Genomic DNA, 19,499 nt, shown 5'->3' on the forward strand with positions numbered 1-19,499 from the left:
GAGCCATATTTTAAAGAAAACTAGCCTGCTGTAAAGTAGCCTAGATTTTATCCTGTTTTTCACATAGGCTACATTTATTTCATGCATTTTATTAACCATTTTAATCATATCTTTAGCCTATAATTATTTTAATAATTGTCATTTAGTAGGCTATTATAGCCGAGCTACACGTCATTATTTAATTGATCGCTTTTATTGTAGGTAGGTACGTTTATGAAGAATGTTTGGACTAAATTTGTTCTGAAGATAAATCCGTCAGCTTCAATTGAATTATTATTCATTGTTTCATTAGGCTACACTACGTTTCATATTTCCATAATAGGCTATGTTGACATAGGCCTGATCATTAAAATCATAGAGTGTGACTGGGCAGATTTACGATATGATACGTGTCCGTTTTGACGTGTCTATGAATGTTTAAGTGAGTTATTTAACCATTGTTACCCTCTGTCTTCAGATGCTCATAACCCCTTGCTCTGGGAATAAACCGCCATGGGATATAGTTAATGGTCAATTCTGTATTAAACAACAAAGAAAAGCGTCGTGTTCGTGTTGAACTGTAGGAAGTTTAAAACAGCGCCGCTTGGCAGGCATGAGCAGAGCCGATTCTGCAGAAAATGAGGATTGGACGTGAGCTACGTGAGCATCCAGGAGTAGACGTCATGACATGGAGAGACTGGAAAACACGGCCCTTTTAAATGCACACGGGCGCGAGAGTATCAATTCACTGCAAGAGAGAGTCGCGAATGGCTGTTGTGAGTCTCGCTCTGTAAATATAATGGGTCTGAACGCGACCACTGCGGAGGAACTACTGGCTGGACATGCGTCTAGATCTGGATCCGGGGTCACGCTTTTGAAGGAGTTGAAGAGTGGGTTGCCTTTGTATAATGGTGGAGGAGCGGTGTCCCCTTTACCTAGAGCTGAAGGAAGTTATCATGATGTCCCTACGCCCAAGCAAAGCGGGTGTTTGCATCTGAATGGACTGGTGGAGACCCCCCATGGGGGCCTCGCTTCTCACGGGGACAGGACTTCAAAAAGACCTTGTGGAGATGTGCGATTCAGACAACTCCAGCACCAGAGGAGAAAAGATGAGGAAAACAGAGACTTCGGGGCCCATAGTGGTTGTACCGGAATGGGGTCCTCGGAAACGCCCAATGTACCGGACTCTCCTTCACTTGAATGCAAAAGGAGGAGGTTTGAAATGGGCCTTAGAACAGACTCAAGTAAAAGCACACAGGCTGTTGCGCCCCTTGCAGCCAATCACCAACACAACAACAGCTCCCTGTCATCCCCCAGTTGGGTCCACCACAATGGGCACAAAGCTGTAATGAACCATGCGGCCTCGGGGCAGGCTGAGTTTCGATTGGTGCCACCTGTGGTGGCCCCCAGTGCAGGCTGGTCCCCAGAGCACATGGCTCAGCAGTACATAGTTCCCTGTATGAAGTATTACGGCATTTGCGTCAAAGATGCCTTCCTGAGCGATCGACTGGGCGGTAGGGTTCTAGAGGAAGTGGAGACACTAAATCACAGCGGAAAGTTCAGAGGCGGCCAGTTAGTCAGCCAAAAGAGCATCCCCTCTAAGAACATCCGTGGTGACCAGATCGCCTGGGTCGAGGGCAACGAGCCGGGCTGCGAGAACATAGGAGTCCTCATGGCTCACATCGATGATGCCATCATGCGCAGTGCGGCCAGTGGGCAGCTGGGAGATTATGTCATCAATGGCCGCACAAAGGTGAGTGCTCGCACACTTAAAAATGAAAATTATGTTTGCATCTACTCACCCTCATGTCGTTTCCAAAACTGAATGACTTATGAAATCGAGGTTCCTCCTTATTGGAATGGTTCCATGAATAACTTATAATATACATCGAACCTTTCCATTGCACGAAAGATTCTTTGCAGTGGAAAAGGGTTATTCAGATTATTGAAATATTCTTCCCACTAAGAAAACATAGTTATTTTCAGAACTGTTAACAGAAACATTCTTTGGGGAACTCAAAATGTGTTTTGTTTTTTTGTATTACATTGCTATGGAAATCCCTTTTTTTGTGTTTTGTGGAACATAAAATACGTTTTTTTTTTTTTTAAAGTCAGTAGTAACCAAAATGGTTTGGTTCTTCAAACTATTCCGAAAAATATGTCTTCAGCAGAATAAAGAAAGTCATACAGGTCTGGAATTACACCAGGTTGAGGAAATGATGGCAGAATTTTCATTTTTGGGTCTGTTTGTCTGGACCTGTTAGGTAACCAGTGAAATTCTTGAATGTCAAAATCTGTATAGGCAGCACAAACCTTAAAGTCTTGGCTGTAAAAGCAGTTTAACATTTCAATGATCATTATTGCACATGAAAATAAGATTTGTTTATTTACTAAATATTTGTAAGTAAGTTGCCATAAACCAAGCTTTTCAGCAATAGCATGTGACAACTTGCCCCGATCTTACATACTCCATAATTTAAAAGACCTAAAAACATCCTTGTTAGCAACATTTACTTGAGCATTGTTGTTTTATTTTAACCCATCTCACAGATTTACCCAACAAAATGTTTTTGACTCAACTGCTAACTGCTTGTATCATCTAAAAATGTAAACAATATGTTTGGCCTGCTCTCAACTAAGGCATAAAGATATTAAAACTAGTGCTGTCAAATCGATTAATCATAATTGCATATTATATGTAAAAAAAAAAAAAAAAATGATGATCAATAAGTTGACAACAAGTAAGTAAACAATTTTCAACTCATTTTAAAGTCAGTTTAATGTAATTTAAGTTGAAATGACTTAAACAATCAAGTTGTTTGTACTTAGTAAAAATAAATTTGCCGCCTTCATTTTTTTGTTTATGTATGTGTGTGTGTAATATTCTGTATTTACAAACTTTTATGTTACTTTTATGCGAATTATGCGATTAATCGATTTGACAGCACCAAAAACATTAACATCATGGTTTTCTGTAAAACTGAAATGTGTATTGTGATATAAATAAATTTAATTTGAATTCATTCAAAACCTTAAGGTTCAGTCATGAACAAAAACCAGCCATTTCAACAGGAATCCATACGATCTGAAATTTCGAGCAAGTTCCCCTCACACATTTTGTATCCGTTATTCACACTAATTCGCCACATTGACCAACAGAATATGATCAAACCGTTGAGTTTGCTCACAGTTTGATATGAATGAGACTTCTGTGTGAACGGATCTTAGTGCACCACAACACTATTGACAATGAACCTTTTTTGATGGATGAAATTTAATTGAAATTCCGCTTTGCCTTTATAGTTACTGAAATATAGTCCACATCTCGCCTTTTTCAGTATATACCACCAGTATCATTACAGGCAATAGCTTCAAGGTCCAAACTGCCAAGCACTGTCACCAGCAATGTAAACCTGCATTCAGGAAGTTGTGGCTGGGTGTATCAAACAAGATATTTACTGTCTGTTGTGTTTCTCACTGTCCCACTGTTCTCAACTGGCAGCCTGAGAAATGGCGTTTTATCAGACCCCAGATCAGTGTTTCTCTGGCTTTGAAGACTCCTCTGTCAGTCTCTATCTCCAGCCCATAAACAAACAACATATTCTTACTGTCACCATTTAGGTGCAGTGCTTGTACACACTGTGTTCATTGTGTGCGTGAGACAGTATCAGAGCTTATCAGACACAATTACGTATTTACAAAGACCCTGGATCTGAAAATGATTGTTCAATTTATTGCTGTGTTGGAATGAGAAAAAAATATGATTTTTCCGGTATTACAGACATGTAAGGAATAATGGCATTGCTCAGTTAGTGTGTGATTAAACATTGACCCGTTTGCACGCAGGGTGCCGCATCAGTCCTGTCAACACTTCAGAGGAAAACTACCCATATGACGCAAGTTTGGTTATTTGAGCTTGCCAGGTCAAACCAGAGTCCAATAGTATGAGATGTTCCTGCTGTGGCATTTTCCACACAAAGAAAACATGTACACTCCCGTTTTAAAAATAAGTCTCTTATCAACAAGACTGCTTTTATTGGATCAAACACAGTACAATTATATGGTAATATTGTGAAATATTATTGCAATTTAAAAGAGCTGTTGTCTATTTAATTTCAGATGTAATTTATTCCTGTGATGATAAAGCTAAATTTTCATCATCATTACTTACTCCAGTCATGCTGTACTTTTGACCTTTCTATTCAATTTCAAATCTGAATTAAATTCTATTCCCATCAAATCCTGAAACATTGATACAAAAGAGAAAACTGAAATGCTGTTCTTTTGACCTTTTTATTCAATTTCAAATCTGAATAGAAATTCAATTCTATTTCAATCAAATCCTGAAAAGATGATACAAAAGAAAAAACAGAAATGCTGTTCTTTTGACCTTTCTATTCAATTTCAAATCTGAATAGAAATTCAATTCTATTCCAATCAAATCCTGAAAAAAATATACAAAAGAGAAAACAGAAATGCTGTTCTTTTGACCTTTCTATTCAATTTCAAATCTGAATAGAAATTCAATTCTATTCTAGTCCAATCAAATCCTGAAAAATGATACAAAAGAGAAAACAGAAATGCTGTTCTTTTGGCCTTTCTATTCAATTCCAAATCTGAATAGAAATTAAATTCTATTTCAATCAAATCCTGAAAAGATGATACAAAAGAGAAAACAGAAATGCTGTTCTTTTGACCTTTCTATTCATTTTCAAATCTGAATAGAAAATCAATTCTATTCAATTCCAATCAAATCCTGAAAAATGATACAAAAGAGAAAACTGAAATGCTGTTCTTTTGACCTTTTTATTCAATTTCAAATCTGAATAGAAATTCAATTCTATTTCAATCAAATCCTGAAAAGATGATACAAAAGAAAAAACAGAAATGCTGTTCTTTTGACCTTTCTATTCAATTTTAAATCTGAATAGAAATTCAATTCTATTCCAATCAAATCCTGAAAAAAATATACAAAAGAGAAAACAGAAATGCTGTTCTTTTGACCTTTCTATTCAATTTCAAATCTGAATAGAAATTCAATTCTATTCTAGTCCAATCAAATCCTGAAAAATGATACAAAAGAGAAAACAGAAATGCTGTTCTTTTGACCTTTGTTTAATTTCAAATTTGAATAGAAATTCAATTCCAATCAAATCCTGAAAAGATGATACAAAAGAGAAAACAGAAATGCTGTTCTTTTGACCTTTCTATTCAATTCCAAATCTGAATAGAAATTAAATTCTATTTCAATCAAATCCTGAAAAGATGATACAAAAGAGAAAACAGAAATGCTGTTCTTTTGACCTTTCTATTCAATTTCAAATCTGAATAGAAAATCAATTCTATTCAATTCCAATCAAATCCTGAAAAATGATACAAAAGAGAAAACAGAAATGCTGTTCTTTTGACCTTTGTTCAATTTCAAATCTGAATAGAAATTCAATTCCAAACAAATCCTGAAAAGATGATACAAAAGAGAAAACAGAAATGCTGTTCTTTTGACCTTTCTATTCAATTCCAAATCTGAATAGAATTTAAATTCTATTTCAATCAAATCCTGAAAAGATGATACAAAAGAGAAAACAGAAATGCTGTTCTTTTGACCTTTCTATTCAATTTCAAATCTGAATAGAAATTCAATTCTATTCTAGTCCAATAAAATCCTGAAAAATGATACAAAAGAGAAAACAGAAATGCTGTTCTTTTGACCTTTGTTTAATTTCAAATCTGAATAGAAATTCAATTCCAATCAAATCCTGAAAAGATGATACAAAAGAGAAAACAGAAATGCTGTTCTTTTGACCTTTCTATTCAATTCCAAATCTGAATAGAAATTAAATTCTATTTCAATCAAATCCTGAAAAGATGATACAAAAGAGAAAACAGAAATGCTGTTCTTTTGACCTTTCTATTCAATTTCAAATCTGAATAGAAAATCAATTCTATTCAATTCCAATCAAATCCTGAAAAATGATACAAAAGAGAAAACAGAAATGCTGTTCTTTTGACCTTTGTTCAATTTCAAATCTGAATAGAAATTCAATTCCAATCAAATCCTGAAAAGATGATACAAAAGAGAAAACAGAAATGCTGTTCTTTTGACCTTTCTATTCAATTAAATCTGAATAGAATTTAAATTCTATTTCAATCAAATCCTGAAAAGATGATACAAAAGAGAAAACAGAAATGCTGTTCTTTTGACCTTTCTATTCAATTTCAAATCTGAATAGAAATTCAATTCTATTCCAATCAAATCCTGAAAAAAAAATACAAAAGAGAAAACAGAAATGCTGTTCTTTTGACCTTTCTATTCAATTTCAAATCTGAATAGAAATTCAATTCTATTCTAGTCCAATAAAATCCTGAAAAATGATACAAAAGAGAAAACAGAAATGCTGTTCTTTTGACCTTTGTTTAATTTCAAATCTGAATAGAAATTCAATTCCAATCAAATCCTGAAAAGATGATACAAAAGAGAAAACAGAAATGCTGTTCTTTTGACCTTTCTATTCAATTCCAAATCTGAATAGAATTTAAATTCTATTTCAATCAAATCCTGAAAAGATGATACAAAAGAGAAAACAGAAATGCTGTTCTTTTGACATTTCTATTCAATTTCAAATCTGAATAGAAATTCAATTCTATTCCAATCAAATCCTGAAAAAAAATATACAAAAGAGAAAACAGAAATGCTGTTCTTTTGACCTTTCTATTCAATTTCAAATCTGAATAGAAATTCAATTCCAATCAAATCCTGAAAAGATGATACAAAAGAGAAAACAGAAATGCTGTTCTTTTGACCTTTCTATTCAATTCCAAATCTGAATAGAATTTAAATTCTATTTCAATCAAATCCTGAAAAGATGATACAAAAGAGAAAACAGAAATGCTGTTCTTTTGACCTTTCTATTCAATTTCAAATCTGAATAGAAATTCAATTCTAGTCCAATCAAATCCTGAAAAAATGATACAAAACAGAAAACAGAAATGCTGTTCTTTTGACCTTTGTTCAATTTCAAATCTGAATAGAAATTCAATTCTATTCCAATCAGATCTTAAAAGTCACAGCTTCCACATAATTAAACAGCAATAATTAATTAATTAATTAATTAAACCTTGTTTCCAACACTGATGATAATAATAAGAAACATTATTAATAATTGAGCTCCAATAATAACTGATTGCAATTAAGCAGCAACTCATAATACTAGAATGATATCTGAAGGATCATGTGACACTGAAGACTGGAGGAATGATGCTGAAAATTCAGCTTTTCCACACAAGTTTTAACATTTTAAAATAGAATGAAATAGAAAACAGAAACACTGAGCATAAGCATATGTATTCCACACTTTTGTCCAGTAGTGTATATTCTCCATTCTCGCTGAACTTTCTCAAATAATTGAGCTTATTATTAAGAATGAGGTCTTATTGAGTCTCTGAATGCACAGTGGTTTTCTTGCTGCCTCAGACTACAGCTCAGGACCATGTGTACATTCTTATTGTAAGCACAGCCTGTCCATTGCTGTTGTGGTTAGAAACCTGATCTGGATGACCTTTAAGTGAATCTCAGGACAGGACAGTGTCAGCATGTCTTTACTGCCGTGTGATTGAGTGAGGAGAGGCTTCTGTTCAGTGGGTCAGATGATCGGTCAGACCTCAGTCACTGTCCTCATGCCATCCTTAATCTGCAGGGAATATTTTTTAATCTGTGGCGAGGGGAACACTGGATTAGCCTTGAGCCTTTTCCTCTCATTGCGGCTTTTTTTAAGCCTTTTCCTCTCATTGCGGCTCATATGTACATTATGTCGTAAACGCCAGTGAAAGATTGCCGTTTGAGAAGCCAATGTTGATATGCGACTTCACACATGTGTTCAGTCATATGTTTACGTCTGAAGGATAAATCTCGTAGAATGGGAACGCGAGCACTGCGGCGTTTTGAAAGTGGGTCATGAAAACATCTTGCAAGAACGTTTGAGGCTTGAGATTTAGAGGTGCTGCAACTTCTGATAATCGGTTCATCTTTTATTTGTTTGTTGGTTCAACTTGTTCAATGCTATCCTTCAAATTATGTTTCAGTGTGCAATGATTTGTGAAATAGGCATTTATAGAAATATTTTAGCAACGTTTGAGGTCTGTTTAAGGTTTCAATTGATTAATCTTTCAATTAGATAAAATAAAGTGGTGGGGAAAAAACTTAGTCACTTATGCTCACTAAGGCTGCATTTATTTGATAAAAATAGTGTAGAAACAGTAACAGTTCTGTGAAATATTACAATTTCTTTTATATTTTAAAATGCAATTAATTTCTGACGGCAAAACTGAATTTTCATGATTACTCCTGTCTTCAGAGTCACATGATCCTTCAGAAATCATTCTAATATGCCAATTCGCTGCTCAAGAAACTATTATTATTATTTTCAATGCAGAAAACAGTTGTGATGCTTAATATGTTTGTGGTAATCGTGATGCTTATTCATACATGTTTTTACTGTCACTTCTGAACATATTAATGTGTCCTTGCTAAATAAAAATATATTAATTTCTTGGGGAAAATATCTTCCTGACCCCAAACCTTTGAACGGTAGTGGAAACTAACTTCCATCATTTATCAAAATCATGTTACTCCACAAATCAAAATATGTAAAAATGCAGTGTAAATTTTGTGAAAGTAATGTTTAATATATAAATATTACAACTGTACACCCCTAGTACATACCTGACTAATCAATTAACTGATCTAAAAACTAATTTATTATTATCTACTTTCAATTTAGATCGATGCTTACTTGGGTTATTGTTTCATATGTTTTATGATTACTGTCTGTCTACCTGTTCATCTTGTAGTATCCTGACTGTATATCTGTATCTCTCAACATAATGTATGGTGTCATTGGGTTCTTGAAAGGCGCTATATATAAATAAATTGTATTAAAATGAATGAACGTGTTTACAATCTTACAGTGTTTATACACAATAACACCATGTTTAAGGTCATGAAAATGCCTTAAACAGTGTTTTTTAATTATGTAAATGTCAAACAAACAGTAGCTTTCACACCAAAACCATGAATAAAGTCTTAATTCTTGTGGCCAATTCAGTGGGTACATGTTTGTTTAGGTTTTGACATCAAAACCGGATAAATTCTGAATGTAAACACAGATTACTTGTATTATGGTGTGTTTATTATTAGCTGATGGTTATCAGCGTGTTGCTCTTTATTTGAATGCACTCAATACTGACATTCATTGTTTAGTATGTTCATTATCATTATTAATTAGTTGTCGCAGCCCTAATATTTAGGTAATTTTGTACTGTGAGCACTATTAGGATTTTATTAGAAATACGTAAATCCAGTTACAGCAAGGTTATGTAAATTTAAAGTGATAAAGCCAGTTTAAAAAAAAAGTTGCAGCAATTCCCATTGCTTTAGAATGAGTCTTGTCTCACGTCTCTATTCCTCAGCGGACACACAACTCCCTCGTCTTCTCTCCAGTGCTCTGATTGTCCTTAATCAACCCTCCCATTAGTCATTTTTTCCTCTCCGTCTCCTCTCCCGAGCCTTATCAGACCCTTTACGTTTTAGTTGGCCAAAATATTTCTCTCGCTGTTGCCCTGGAAACAAGACACGTAGCATGTTAAGACTGCGAGAGAGTGAGTGTGGGTGTCCATGCCCAGCTTTCTTTCTCTCTAAACCAGTGCTTTCAGGGAACGGCGTTGGTTTCATTCTTGCACGCATAGAAACCATTCGATCTCGGGACGACGTGGCAGAGTATAAAGCAGAGGGAACAGCGTGTTCCAGCCACATGGCATCTCTCGTGCCCCTCCCGGAGACAGTAGTGCATGCCCGTACCAGACAAACACAATATCACCAGCACAGAGTATTGCCTCTTTTGCATTCATCCATTTTATAGGTACTGACTGACATAAGGTCAGGGTCAGACATTATGGGGAGCTTGAGGCAAAGATGCCACAGCAAATGAAAAACTGATAGATAGATAGATAGATAGATAGATAGATAGATAGATAGATAGATAGATAGATAGATAGATAGATAGATAGATAGATAGATAGATAGATAGATAGATAGATAGATAGATAGATAGATAGATAGATAGATAGATAGATAGATAGATAGATAGATGCAAGCCATAACTTGCATTAATTCATGCTTAACTAATGCACAAAGTTAATATATGACTCATGCAGAACTAAACCATTCATTAATGATTACCACATCAGCAACTAATAAAGTCTTTTTAGATTTTGTATCATCAGATTAATAAATTAAGGAATCACTATTCATTAAATGTGTCATCACGTATTAATTCCTTAATAGTGTTAAATAATAGTGTTCATTAACTCGTTCCCCTCCAGCATTTTGATCATTTTCACAAAAATGTAATGTATTTTGTTGTATGAATATCTGAATATGCAATGTATCACAAAAAAAGAGCTAAGCATCTGCTTTCAAAACAAACACGTTTTGTTTTAGCTTCATGCATTTTTCCACTATCAAAATTAATTGAGTATGGACAAGTCTCATAAAAAAGGCAACGTTTTGAAGAAAAAAGCTGAAAAAAACCAACCATAACCGTTACCGAAATGACATATTACCTATCAATACTTTGGCATTAGTCATGTGCCTCATTAATTAATTTGATGTGCCTCATAAATTTTTCTTCTTCAGAACCTACATTGTGCAATTTTAGAGTTACAAAACAAAAAATGTATGGCATAAAATGGCATGAGAATTGTGTCCGCTCAAAAAATCTGTGAAAAGACATAATGCTAAAAGACAGACCAAATGATGACCCACCTCAGCCATCAATTATACAGTTGAAATTGCTGTGTAAATGCATTTATTTCACCTCTGAGCAACATTAGACAGTCTGTGTAAAGACATCCAAATGCCAGCTCAGAAGCGCTTCTGTCTCGGTCACATTTTCAGTCTAAATTTGGCACTAGTTTATCGAGAATATGCCAATTACATTGACACATTCAATCGCTTTTTTTAATTAGAAAATGAACCTGAATTGGGTGATGATGTGCATGGAAACATGGTCAATAAGTTCCAAGTCAAAATCCATTTTAATTTCTTCTAGTTTGTATTCTGAATTTGTTGTAGTCTTGATGTCTTGGTGTGTGTGTGTTCTTATCTAACCCCCATGTCCTACTTCTCCTCCAGCCTCTCATCATCAGGTTTACACTCTTTTATCTCAGCACCCTCTGTGCTCAACATCTACAGTACCTGACTATCAAGGCATGAAAGAACTTTACATGATCAAAACAATATTGTTTTAAAGGAACCGTTGCCTGTTTATCATAAAACAACCAAAGAATATCAAATAGCTCATACAATACGACATCATGACATCAGTTAATTTGATATTTTTTTGTTTTAGGTTGTCTTGCCTTTAAACTTGACCCTAGTCTCTTGTGGGAATTAGCAAGAACTTGTGTAACACTGTATGTGTTTGTTTTCTTTTGCATTGCATTGGCTTATGCGAATTGTGAAACAATTTATTTACATGAACCATCAGAATCAATCATTTGACTAGAATGAATCCGACATCGTAATGCTAAATAAGTTGGGAGACAGATAATTGTGTTGTGTGTTTGAATGTTGGCTGGCACTGATGAGAGCACGTTGTGTTTTGGGGCATTTAGCTGTTCCTCCTAATTGGATAATTTGATTATTTCTCTGCTCTGCACAGTGTCTTTTTAATTTGGGTGTCATAGTTGGCTTTCTGTGAACCCTTCGGTCTGCCAGTGGTGGTCATGCCTCAGGTATGAGAGAAGCCAAGTTATAATCTTGTCAAAGCAGCTCTAGACTGATATCTGTGGTCATCAAATTTACAAACTATGTGTAAACTGATGATAAGTCTTCTAATCAACATGGCAAAAGTATGATTTTATTTTAAACTTCTGTGCTGTTTTAGGAAAATGTTGCACATTCTTGAAAAGATTCCACACATACACCTTTTTGTCTAATGCATTATAGTCAGTGTAGTCATCTATCTCTGTAACATAAAATATGTTAAAAACTTAAAATGTCATTTATTTTTGTGGGGCCAGTGGGTTTTTTTTTATCAATGCAAGTAAAAATCAAAATTACTGGCCAAAATACACTCTTAGAAGAAAAGGTTCTATATAGAACCTTAAAAGGTTCTATCAGCGCTACGTATTTGGAACCACTAAAAGGTTCTATACAGAACCCTTTTTAAGGGTTCAGTAATAAGAACCCTTAATGGTTATTTGTAACCAGGAAAAAGGTTCTATATGGAACCTTTTTGGTTCATTCATTATCATTTGTTTTGTCCTTTCCGGGTTAAATAATTCATATTATTGGGGTTAGAAAATAAATATATATTTTTATATATATAATTTTATCAATATCACACGAAGAGTGCCAGTTTTTTCTCCTCCAAAAATCAGCATGATTAAAATGTGATATTAAGTTACTAAAACAGTTCAATAAAAAAAATTATTTAATTAAAACTACAAAATGTTGCAGAATAACGAAATATTTGAATGAATAATAGCCTATAAAGAACCTTTATGACAAAATGGTACTTTCTTGTCATTATAGAACCTTTTTTTTAGCATAAAAGGTTCTTTGGAGTTGAGTAAAGAACCCTATGCTATATAGAACCCAATGAACCGTTTTTTCTAAGAGTGTAGAAAAAAAAATACTTCAAAAAATTATTGGAGCCTATGGGGCAGATTTACTAAACAAGGCAAATTAGCATGAGAATACAATTCTAAAACAGCACTGATGGGAATGGAAAGTCATTTCCATAAAGACCAACGCAATCTACCAGGTAGCATCTGGTTTACGACGTGCTTTTTTTGGTTGGTAAATAATGGCGCGAATACCAGTAAATTGACTAGTGCAAATGATGACCCAAAAAGTCATCATTTACTCATATCGTTCCCTAACTGTTTGACTTTCTTTTTTTCTGTGGAACATAATTTTTTTTTTGTCTAAGTCTCAGAAATGCCTCAGTGTTTATTTGTCAACACTCCATAAAATGGTCACCAAAACTAACTTTGGTTACCAACATTCTTCAAACGATCTTATTTTGTATTCTGCAGAAAAAAGAAAGTCATACATGAGGTTAAGTAAACACTGACAGAATGACCATTTTGGGTGAACTATCCCTTTAAGTAAAGTACATAATTATTATCGTGGATCGTCAAACAAACCTATTGATGTAGCGCATGCTGGCTGTGAAAGAAGGTGGGCTGAACAAGCCCCTTCTGCCGCCCACCCTCATGCTCCTGTTTAACCCATGTGACACACGCTGTGTTTACTGCTACACTGTGATGCAGTGATAAGGGTCAGGGGAGGTTTCTCTCTGGGGCTTGATAAAGTGCTGACCATATCATAGGGCCTGCAGCTAACAGTGCACCCTGATGACTCCGACCCGCTAGCATCTCCCCCATCATCATCCAGGCCCAGGAATGCCTCGGATCATCCACAGTGTGCCAAAACTGAGCTTTGCAGAAGGCAAGCCAGATGCTGTCGGTGGTTTGTTTGGCCTTTTTATCAGGCATGACAGTCGAAAGAGGATGGGATGGGAAGTGATTGGCGAGCCAAATTTTGAACTGCCGTTGCCCGTATGAGTGCTGCACCTCAACATGTCAAAGCATGTGGACTAAACTACACTCTTTCAAAATATATATTTGTATAATCTCATTATAATCTTATTTATATACACTACCATTCAAAAGTTTGGGTTGGGGAGATTTTGTTATTATTCTCATGTTATTCTCAATGTGTCGTTTGATCAAAAACATAGAAAACAGTAATATTGGGAAATATTATTACAATTTAAAATAGCCGTTTAATGTGTAATATATTCCTGTGATGCAAAGCTGAATTTTCAGCATCATTACTCCAGTCTTCAGATTCACATGACCTTTCGGAAATCATTCTAATATGCTGATTTGCTGCTCAAGAGACATTTTTTTAATTATCATCCATGTTGAAAACAGTTGTGCTGTTTCATATTTCTGTGCAAAATGTGATGCACTACTATTCAATTAATGTATAATTTTATACTACTATATTATTAATATTGAAAACAGTCGTGTTGCTCAATTAGAGGCCAAGCACCGAAGGTGTGAAGGAACCTATTGTATCTGTTTGTACAATACAAAGCCTATTGTAACCCATGGCAGCCCATAGAACTGCTTGTGGGAAAATTATGAATTTTGGCAAGCAAATAGAGCACAATCTCATCATTAACCACATCATTTTTGGAGTCTATAATTCAATCCCTAGCTTGCGCAACCAACTGTCTGAAGTTGCACTACGTTTATGCTACAAACTTTTAAACCATATAGCTAAAAAAACTAAATTTATGTCCCTCTGATTTATTTGCTCAAGACGATGGAGCCTGAAAATGTTCTTCCACTTTGAATTTTCCAAAAAACTACTTAGCAAACTAGAGTTTTCATCCGATTTCACCAAAATTGGCTCAAATCAGTGATGGCAAAAACTTTTGAAAGCCTTTTCATAAACTCAGCTATTCTCGAATAACGCAGAAACAGATTTGATGAAGAGCACACCCAAATTGATTCGAGGTTATACCTCTGCAACACTTTAGCGTATTGAGATGAATCTTGGTACATGTAATCACAAGCATGACCATGAACCTACAGCTCCAATATTTATTTTTTGTTTTTACATTTGTTTGTTTTAATGATTGTTTAAAATTATTTTTTAAAAGTAATAGCTACAAAAAAGGAGTGTTACATTATTAACCCTAATAGAAATGTTAATTTTAAGCTGTCAAGTGTCTGTTATGAAAGGTTTTGTATCTTATTTCACCTTACTATGAGTGGTTGGCATGTCGTTCATCACCCTGAATTGTGGTCAGAAACCCTTATAAACAGCAGTGATAATGGCGGGCTGTGTGTATATGTATACCATACAGTGCGTGCTATTTATAAGTGTGTGTGTGTGTGACCTTTGGCAGGTGCCTTGGAAGAGCTTCATCATTCCAACACCGAGAACAGTTGTTACTGAGATTACTGGACAAGAGATAAAAACAATTATCACATTTTAGAGACCCCCTATCTATCTATCTATCTATCTATCTATCTATCTATCTATCTATCTATCTATCTATCTATCTATCTATCTATCTATCTATCTATCTATCTATCTATCTATCTATCTATCTATCTATCTATCTATCTATCTATCTATCTATCTATCTATCTATCTATCTATCTATCTATCTATCTATCTATCTATCTATCTATCTATCATCTATCTATCTCTTAGAGCTATGGATGTGTGCTATGGTGAATAACAGCTAGCTTGTCATAGTCCAAATGTCTTTTGTATAAAACCTACAGAAGTCAACACTACAGTTACAATATTAAAAATGATTGTTATTTATGTTCCTTTTTTTATTATTACAGTCCTTTTTTTACTATTACAGTATTATTACAGTGTTATGCGAGTAGGCAGGTCCTTTGCTGTTTCTGCATTAGGACACATTAGCATAGCTTGTCATTGTCAAAACTGTCTCTTTCAAAACCTGAAGTTAATATTCATATAGGTATTCACTAATCATACATTTATATAGGTGTTTATCAGTTACCTTTTACCTACACTCTTAGAAGAAAGGGTTCAGGGTTCTTTACTCAACTCCAAATGACATTTTATGCTAAAAAAGGTTCTATAATGACAAGAAAGAACCCGTTTGGCACAAAGGTTCTTTATAGGCTATCATTCATTCATATATTACATTATTCTGCAATATTTTGTAGTTGTAATTAAATTATTGCTTATTAAACTTAATATCACATTTTAATCATGCTGATTTTTGGAGGAGAAAATCTGAAATGGCACTCTTCGTGGTATATTGATTAACTACATAAAATGATATAAATATATGCATTTTCTAACCCCCATATCTTGAATTTTTATATAGAAAATTTTAGGGGTTCCAAATACGTAGCGCTTTAGAACCTTTAAAGGTTCTATATAGAACCTTTTCTTCTAAGAGTGTAGATAGATGAAAACCCTTGTTTTGATACATTTATTACATGTAATAACGTGAGTAGGCGCTCCTTTTAGCATTTACACTGTGTAGCCATATCCCTTCTGATCAGATCACAAAGCTTTTTCAAAACGCTCTGATTTTAGTGTTGTCTGCTTGTGATTGGAGCACCCACAGTGGATTTTAATACTTGAGCCTAAAATGCCACAAAATGTCCTAATTTAACAGTTTATCACCCCTAAATCTAATGTCTCCTAAATCCCTCCTCTTCTGTACGACCAGGCCATGGTGGCGTGTTACCCTGGCAACGGAACAGGATATGTTCGACATGTGGACAATCCTAACGGCGACGGGCGCTGCATAACCTGCATCTACTATCTGAACAAGGACTGGGATGTGAAGGTATGCTGTGTTTATTCTTACTGTGACTTGATCAGTCAGGAGGAGAGTCTTCTCATACCCATTTGCTTTTTGTCTGTTAGGTTCATGGAGGTTTATTGCAGATCTACCCCGAGGGTCGTAATGTTGTTGCCAACATCGAGCCTCTCTTTGACCGTCTGCTCATTTTCTGGTCGGATCGCCGGAACCCACATGAGGTGAAACCAGCTTTTGCCACCCGGTGAGGAAACACTATTTACCGTTATAACACACACACTCACACTGATAAACACTGGTAAACTGACTTGAATACACCTCTTCTGTGACGTGCATGCTAGTGCACTCATCTGACCCCGTCCCGTAGTCGTCCTCCACCATTGTTCTCCCACCACTACAAACACTACGGTTTGATTTAATCCTGCTCTATAAACACCACACCTGCAGTTGGTCTTCCTCAGGAAGAGGGTTTGTCTTGAAATGAGTTTGATGAAACAAATTAAACGCCATACTTTTGGTGTAGCAAAACAATTGGCGTTTACGTTTTACATTATTCTAGATTTCAGGATGAGGGTAGGTGCGTATCAAGCACCATCGCAGCTGGGGGCCGAGGCGGGGCACAGGAAGTACGTGCTTCCTGAGTGTAAGCGGCCGTCGTTTCAGTTTGTGCGCTCGTGCCGGTAGAACAGAGCCAGGAATAAACAAAACAGCCGCTCTACTAGTGTTGACTTAACCCTTTCTGTGCTTTGACCTCACAGTTATCCACATCAATCTGCACATCTCAAACTCAATATCAGTTTATAAACAGTCTTGAGTTCACAGATCAATACACATTAGTCAGATTGTCTGGCTGTAATGATCTCTCTCTTCCCACAGCTATGCCATCACCGTCTGGTACTTCGATGCAAAAGAGCGGACTCAAGCTAAAGAGAAGTACAGACTGGGTGAGTGTCGTATCTTTTAATAGAAACACTTGTGGCTTAGGCTGTTTTGGTTGGTGGGAACACATTTTCTCACGGTGATACTAATGTTAAAGAGCATACCAACCAATCACAACCAATGGGTACAATGTGAAAGTGACATTAATAGAGAGACATTAATACTTTTATTCAGTTCTTTTCAATTATATAGCATTAGGGGTGTCACGATTCTCCAAATACTCGATTCGATTAAATCGTTCCATTGTAAGGTCACAGTTCGATTCGATTCTCAATTTTTACATTTTTTTTTGTAGCCCCCATTCACTTTATAGCCCTTAATCCTGTAATTGTGGACTTATGTGAGCACAGAGGACTCAGGTGTGATCCTAATTTTTATTTATTATAAATGCTATATCACTGTCTTCAATAAAGTTTTGTCTATTCATTTATGGTGTTTTTTTATTTTTTATTTTGGGGGTATTTTTGAAAAGTACCATATTTTCTATGTAAATTATATGTATTTTAATGTTTTTTTTTTATTTTTTAACTACATTAAAATATCATTCCAATAAGTTCTTAGAGCTAAAACCTAAAGATGAAGTGACTTTGCTGTCAACTGGTGTCTTATTTTGGCTTATTTTAGAAGGCTCTAAATTACAGTTTTTCCCATTCATTTCAATGGGTGCCCATTTTTGCCCCAAATTCAAGATTAAGGAGGGTTTTTTTTTTTCACCCACTTAACATTGTAGAATTGAGTCACTTAGGAAACTTAGGAAAAGTAGCCAAGTCTTGTACCGCTCAGATCAAGGGAAGTATTAAAAAAAATCAAAACTATTTTGCCCACATTTGTCCAGAATATGGTTTTAGGGTTAAGCTGAAACCGGCCAATCAGGATGCTCTCTGTCTAACATGCGCTTCATGAGGCTAACACGCAAGGTCTCTCGCTCTCTGCCGTGCAACCACTATATGGTTTGGAGCACAGTTTTTTCTGTCTCACATACACGCTATTGCTCACTCGTTCTAGATTCTGGGAGATTTTTACTAATTTGCGGGCATCAGGAAGCCGCTATCCATATGCAAGAGACTCAGGATGTCTGCAAACAGTGGCTTTTTTGAGACGCGAACGTTGTCCACATAACTCACTGGAAATCCCAAAAACTTCCACACCTGCTACTTTAATGAAAGAGTAGGGGGTTCAAGTTCTGTCGATGGGTCTCTTGCATGCTATCTTTTTTTAGAGGAGGTTGACCATAGACTCACAGCTTTTCAACACGGCAAAAAAAAAAAAAAAAAAAAAAAAACGGCACGCCGACCGGACATGACATGGGGGCGCGGCAGCATCGACGATTCCATTTTTTATTTCGAAATTCGAGATTGTGAATTAATTTCAGTCGATTTCGATTTAAAATTTAAATCGTGACACCCTTATATCTCATTATAAGAGATTTAAAGGTAAAACCTAATTAGATAACGGATTTTCAGCACAGCACAACTAACTGCTTTAGTTCTCTGTTATTTTAATTCACCTTCTGTCTCTCTCTGTCCTTCACAGCTGCAGGACAGAAAGGAGTTAAAGTGCCCGTCACACAGAGCAGCAAGACCTGAATATCAGCCACTCAAGTGTGTCCTGTTCATGTGTGTGGCGGCCCGTGCTTCTGCCCGATTGGACGTTTTCAAGAGGAGACGCAAGAAGCCCAACAATCACGGCTCTTTCTGTGGCCTCAAACAACAAGTTTGATTTGATTGGATGAACACGGGACTGTTTTTAAATGAACACCCCGACCCCGGTTTCTCAAACTTGATGGTCACGGCACTGAAGGGCTGGCAGGAATGGCCGGTTTTCCCTCATCCCGAGGAAAGTTAACAGAAACATTACCAATGAACTTCAGCTACTAGTATTTTGAGTAATTACTGTATTAAAAAAAACAATTTTCAATCTCTAAACTCAACCCTTGCTTTTCACGACAATACACCCCAGCGTGAAGTGAGATTTTCCAGTGGCCTTTGTCATATCTTGTTCAGTGAATGTGTATCCAGCTTAACACTAGACATCTGACTTATACGCCAGTGCTCAGCTAGATCATGAAAACTGGCATTAAATACCCAACAATTATATTATACATGAATGCTTCAGTGGACAGAATCCCTTTAAGATTGAGCCTGAACCCTAGGAAACATTCAGGGTGAATTCACTCAGCGCTGA

At 35.7% G+C, this 19,499-nt stretch overlaps 1 protein-coding gene across 1 annotated transcript; it reads left to right on the forward strand.

Annotated features, from left to right (window-relative positions):
- The first annotated feature begins 529 nt into the window (after positions 1 to 529).
- Positions 530 to 19,240, forward strand: egln2 (egl-9 family hypoxia inducible factor 2). Its single transcript, XM_089121412.1, has 5 exons — positions 530 to 1,732; positions 16,284 to 16,403; positions 16,484 to 16,620; positions 17,253 to 17,320; positions 18,849 to 19,240. Exons 1-5 carry the CDS (start codon positions 668 to 670, stop codon positions 18,899 to 18,901), a joined length of 1,443 nt encoding a protein of 480 aa, XP_088977538.1. The 5' UTR covers positions 530 to 667; the 3' UTR covers positions 18,902 to 19,240.
- Positions 19,241 to 19,499: the final 259 nt, after the last annotated feature.

Source organism: Pimephales promelas, chromosome 16, assembly GCF_988280905.1.
Source record: "Pimephales promelas chromosome 16, fPimPro1.hap1.1, whole genome shotgun sequence".
NCBI lineage: Eukaryota > Metazoa > Chordata > Actinopteri > Cypriniformes > Leuciscidae > Pimephales > Pimephales promelas.

Bases quoted from the DNA above. Each gene is read 5' to 3' on its own strand.
- egln2 (XM_089121412.1), top strand. From the start codon at position 668: ATGGAGAGACTGGAAAACACGGCCCTTTTAAATGCACACGGGCGCGAG. The intron at 1,733-16,283 runs GTGAGTGCTCGC...CTGTACGACCAG, and splicing joins TCATCAATGGCCGCACAAAG to GCCATGGTGGCGTGTTACCC. The intron at 17,321-18,848 runs GTGAGTGTCGTA...TGTCCTTCACAG, and splicing joins TAAAGAGAAGTACAGACTGG to CTGCAGGACAGAAAGGAGTT.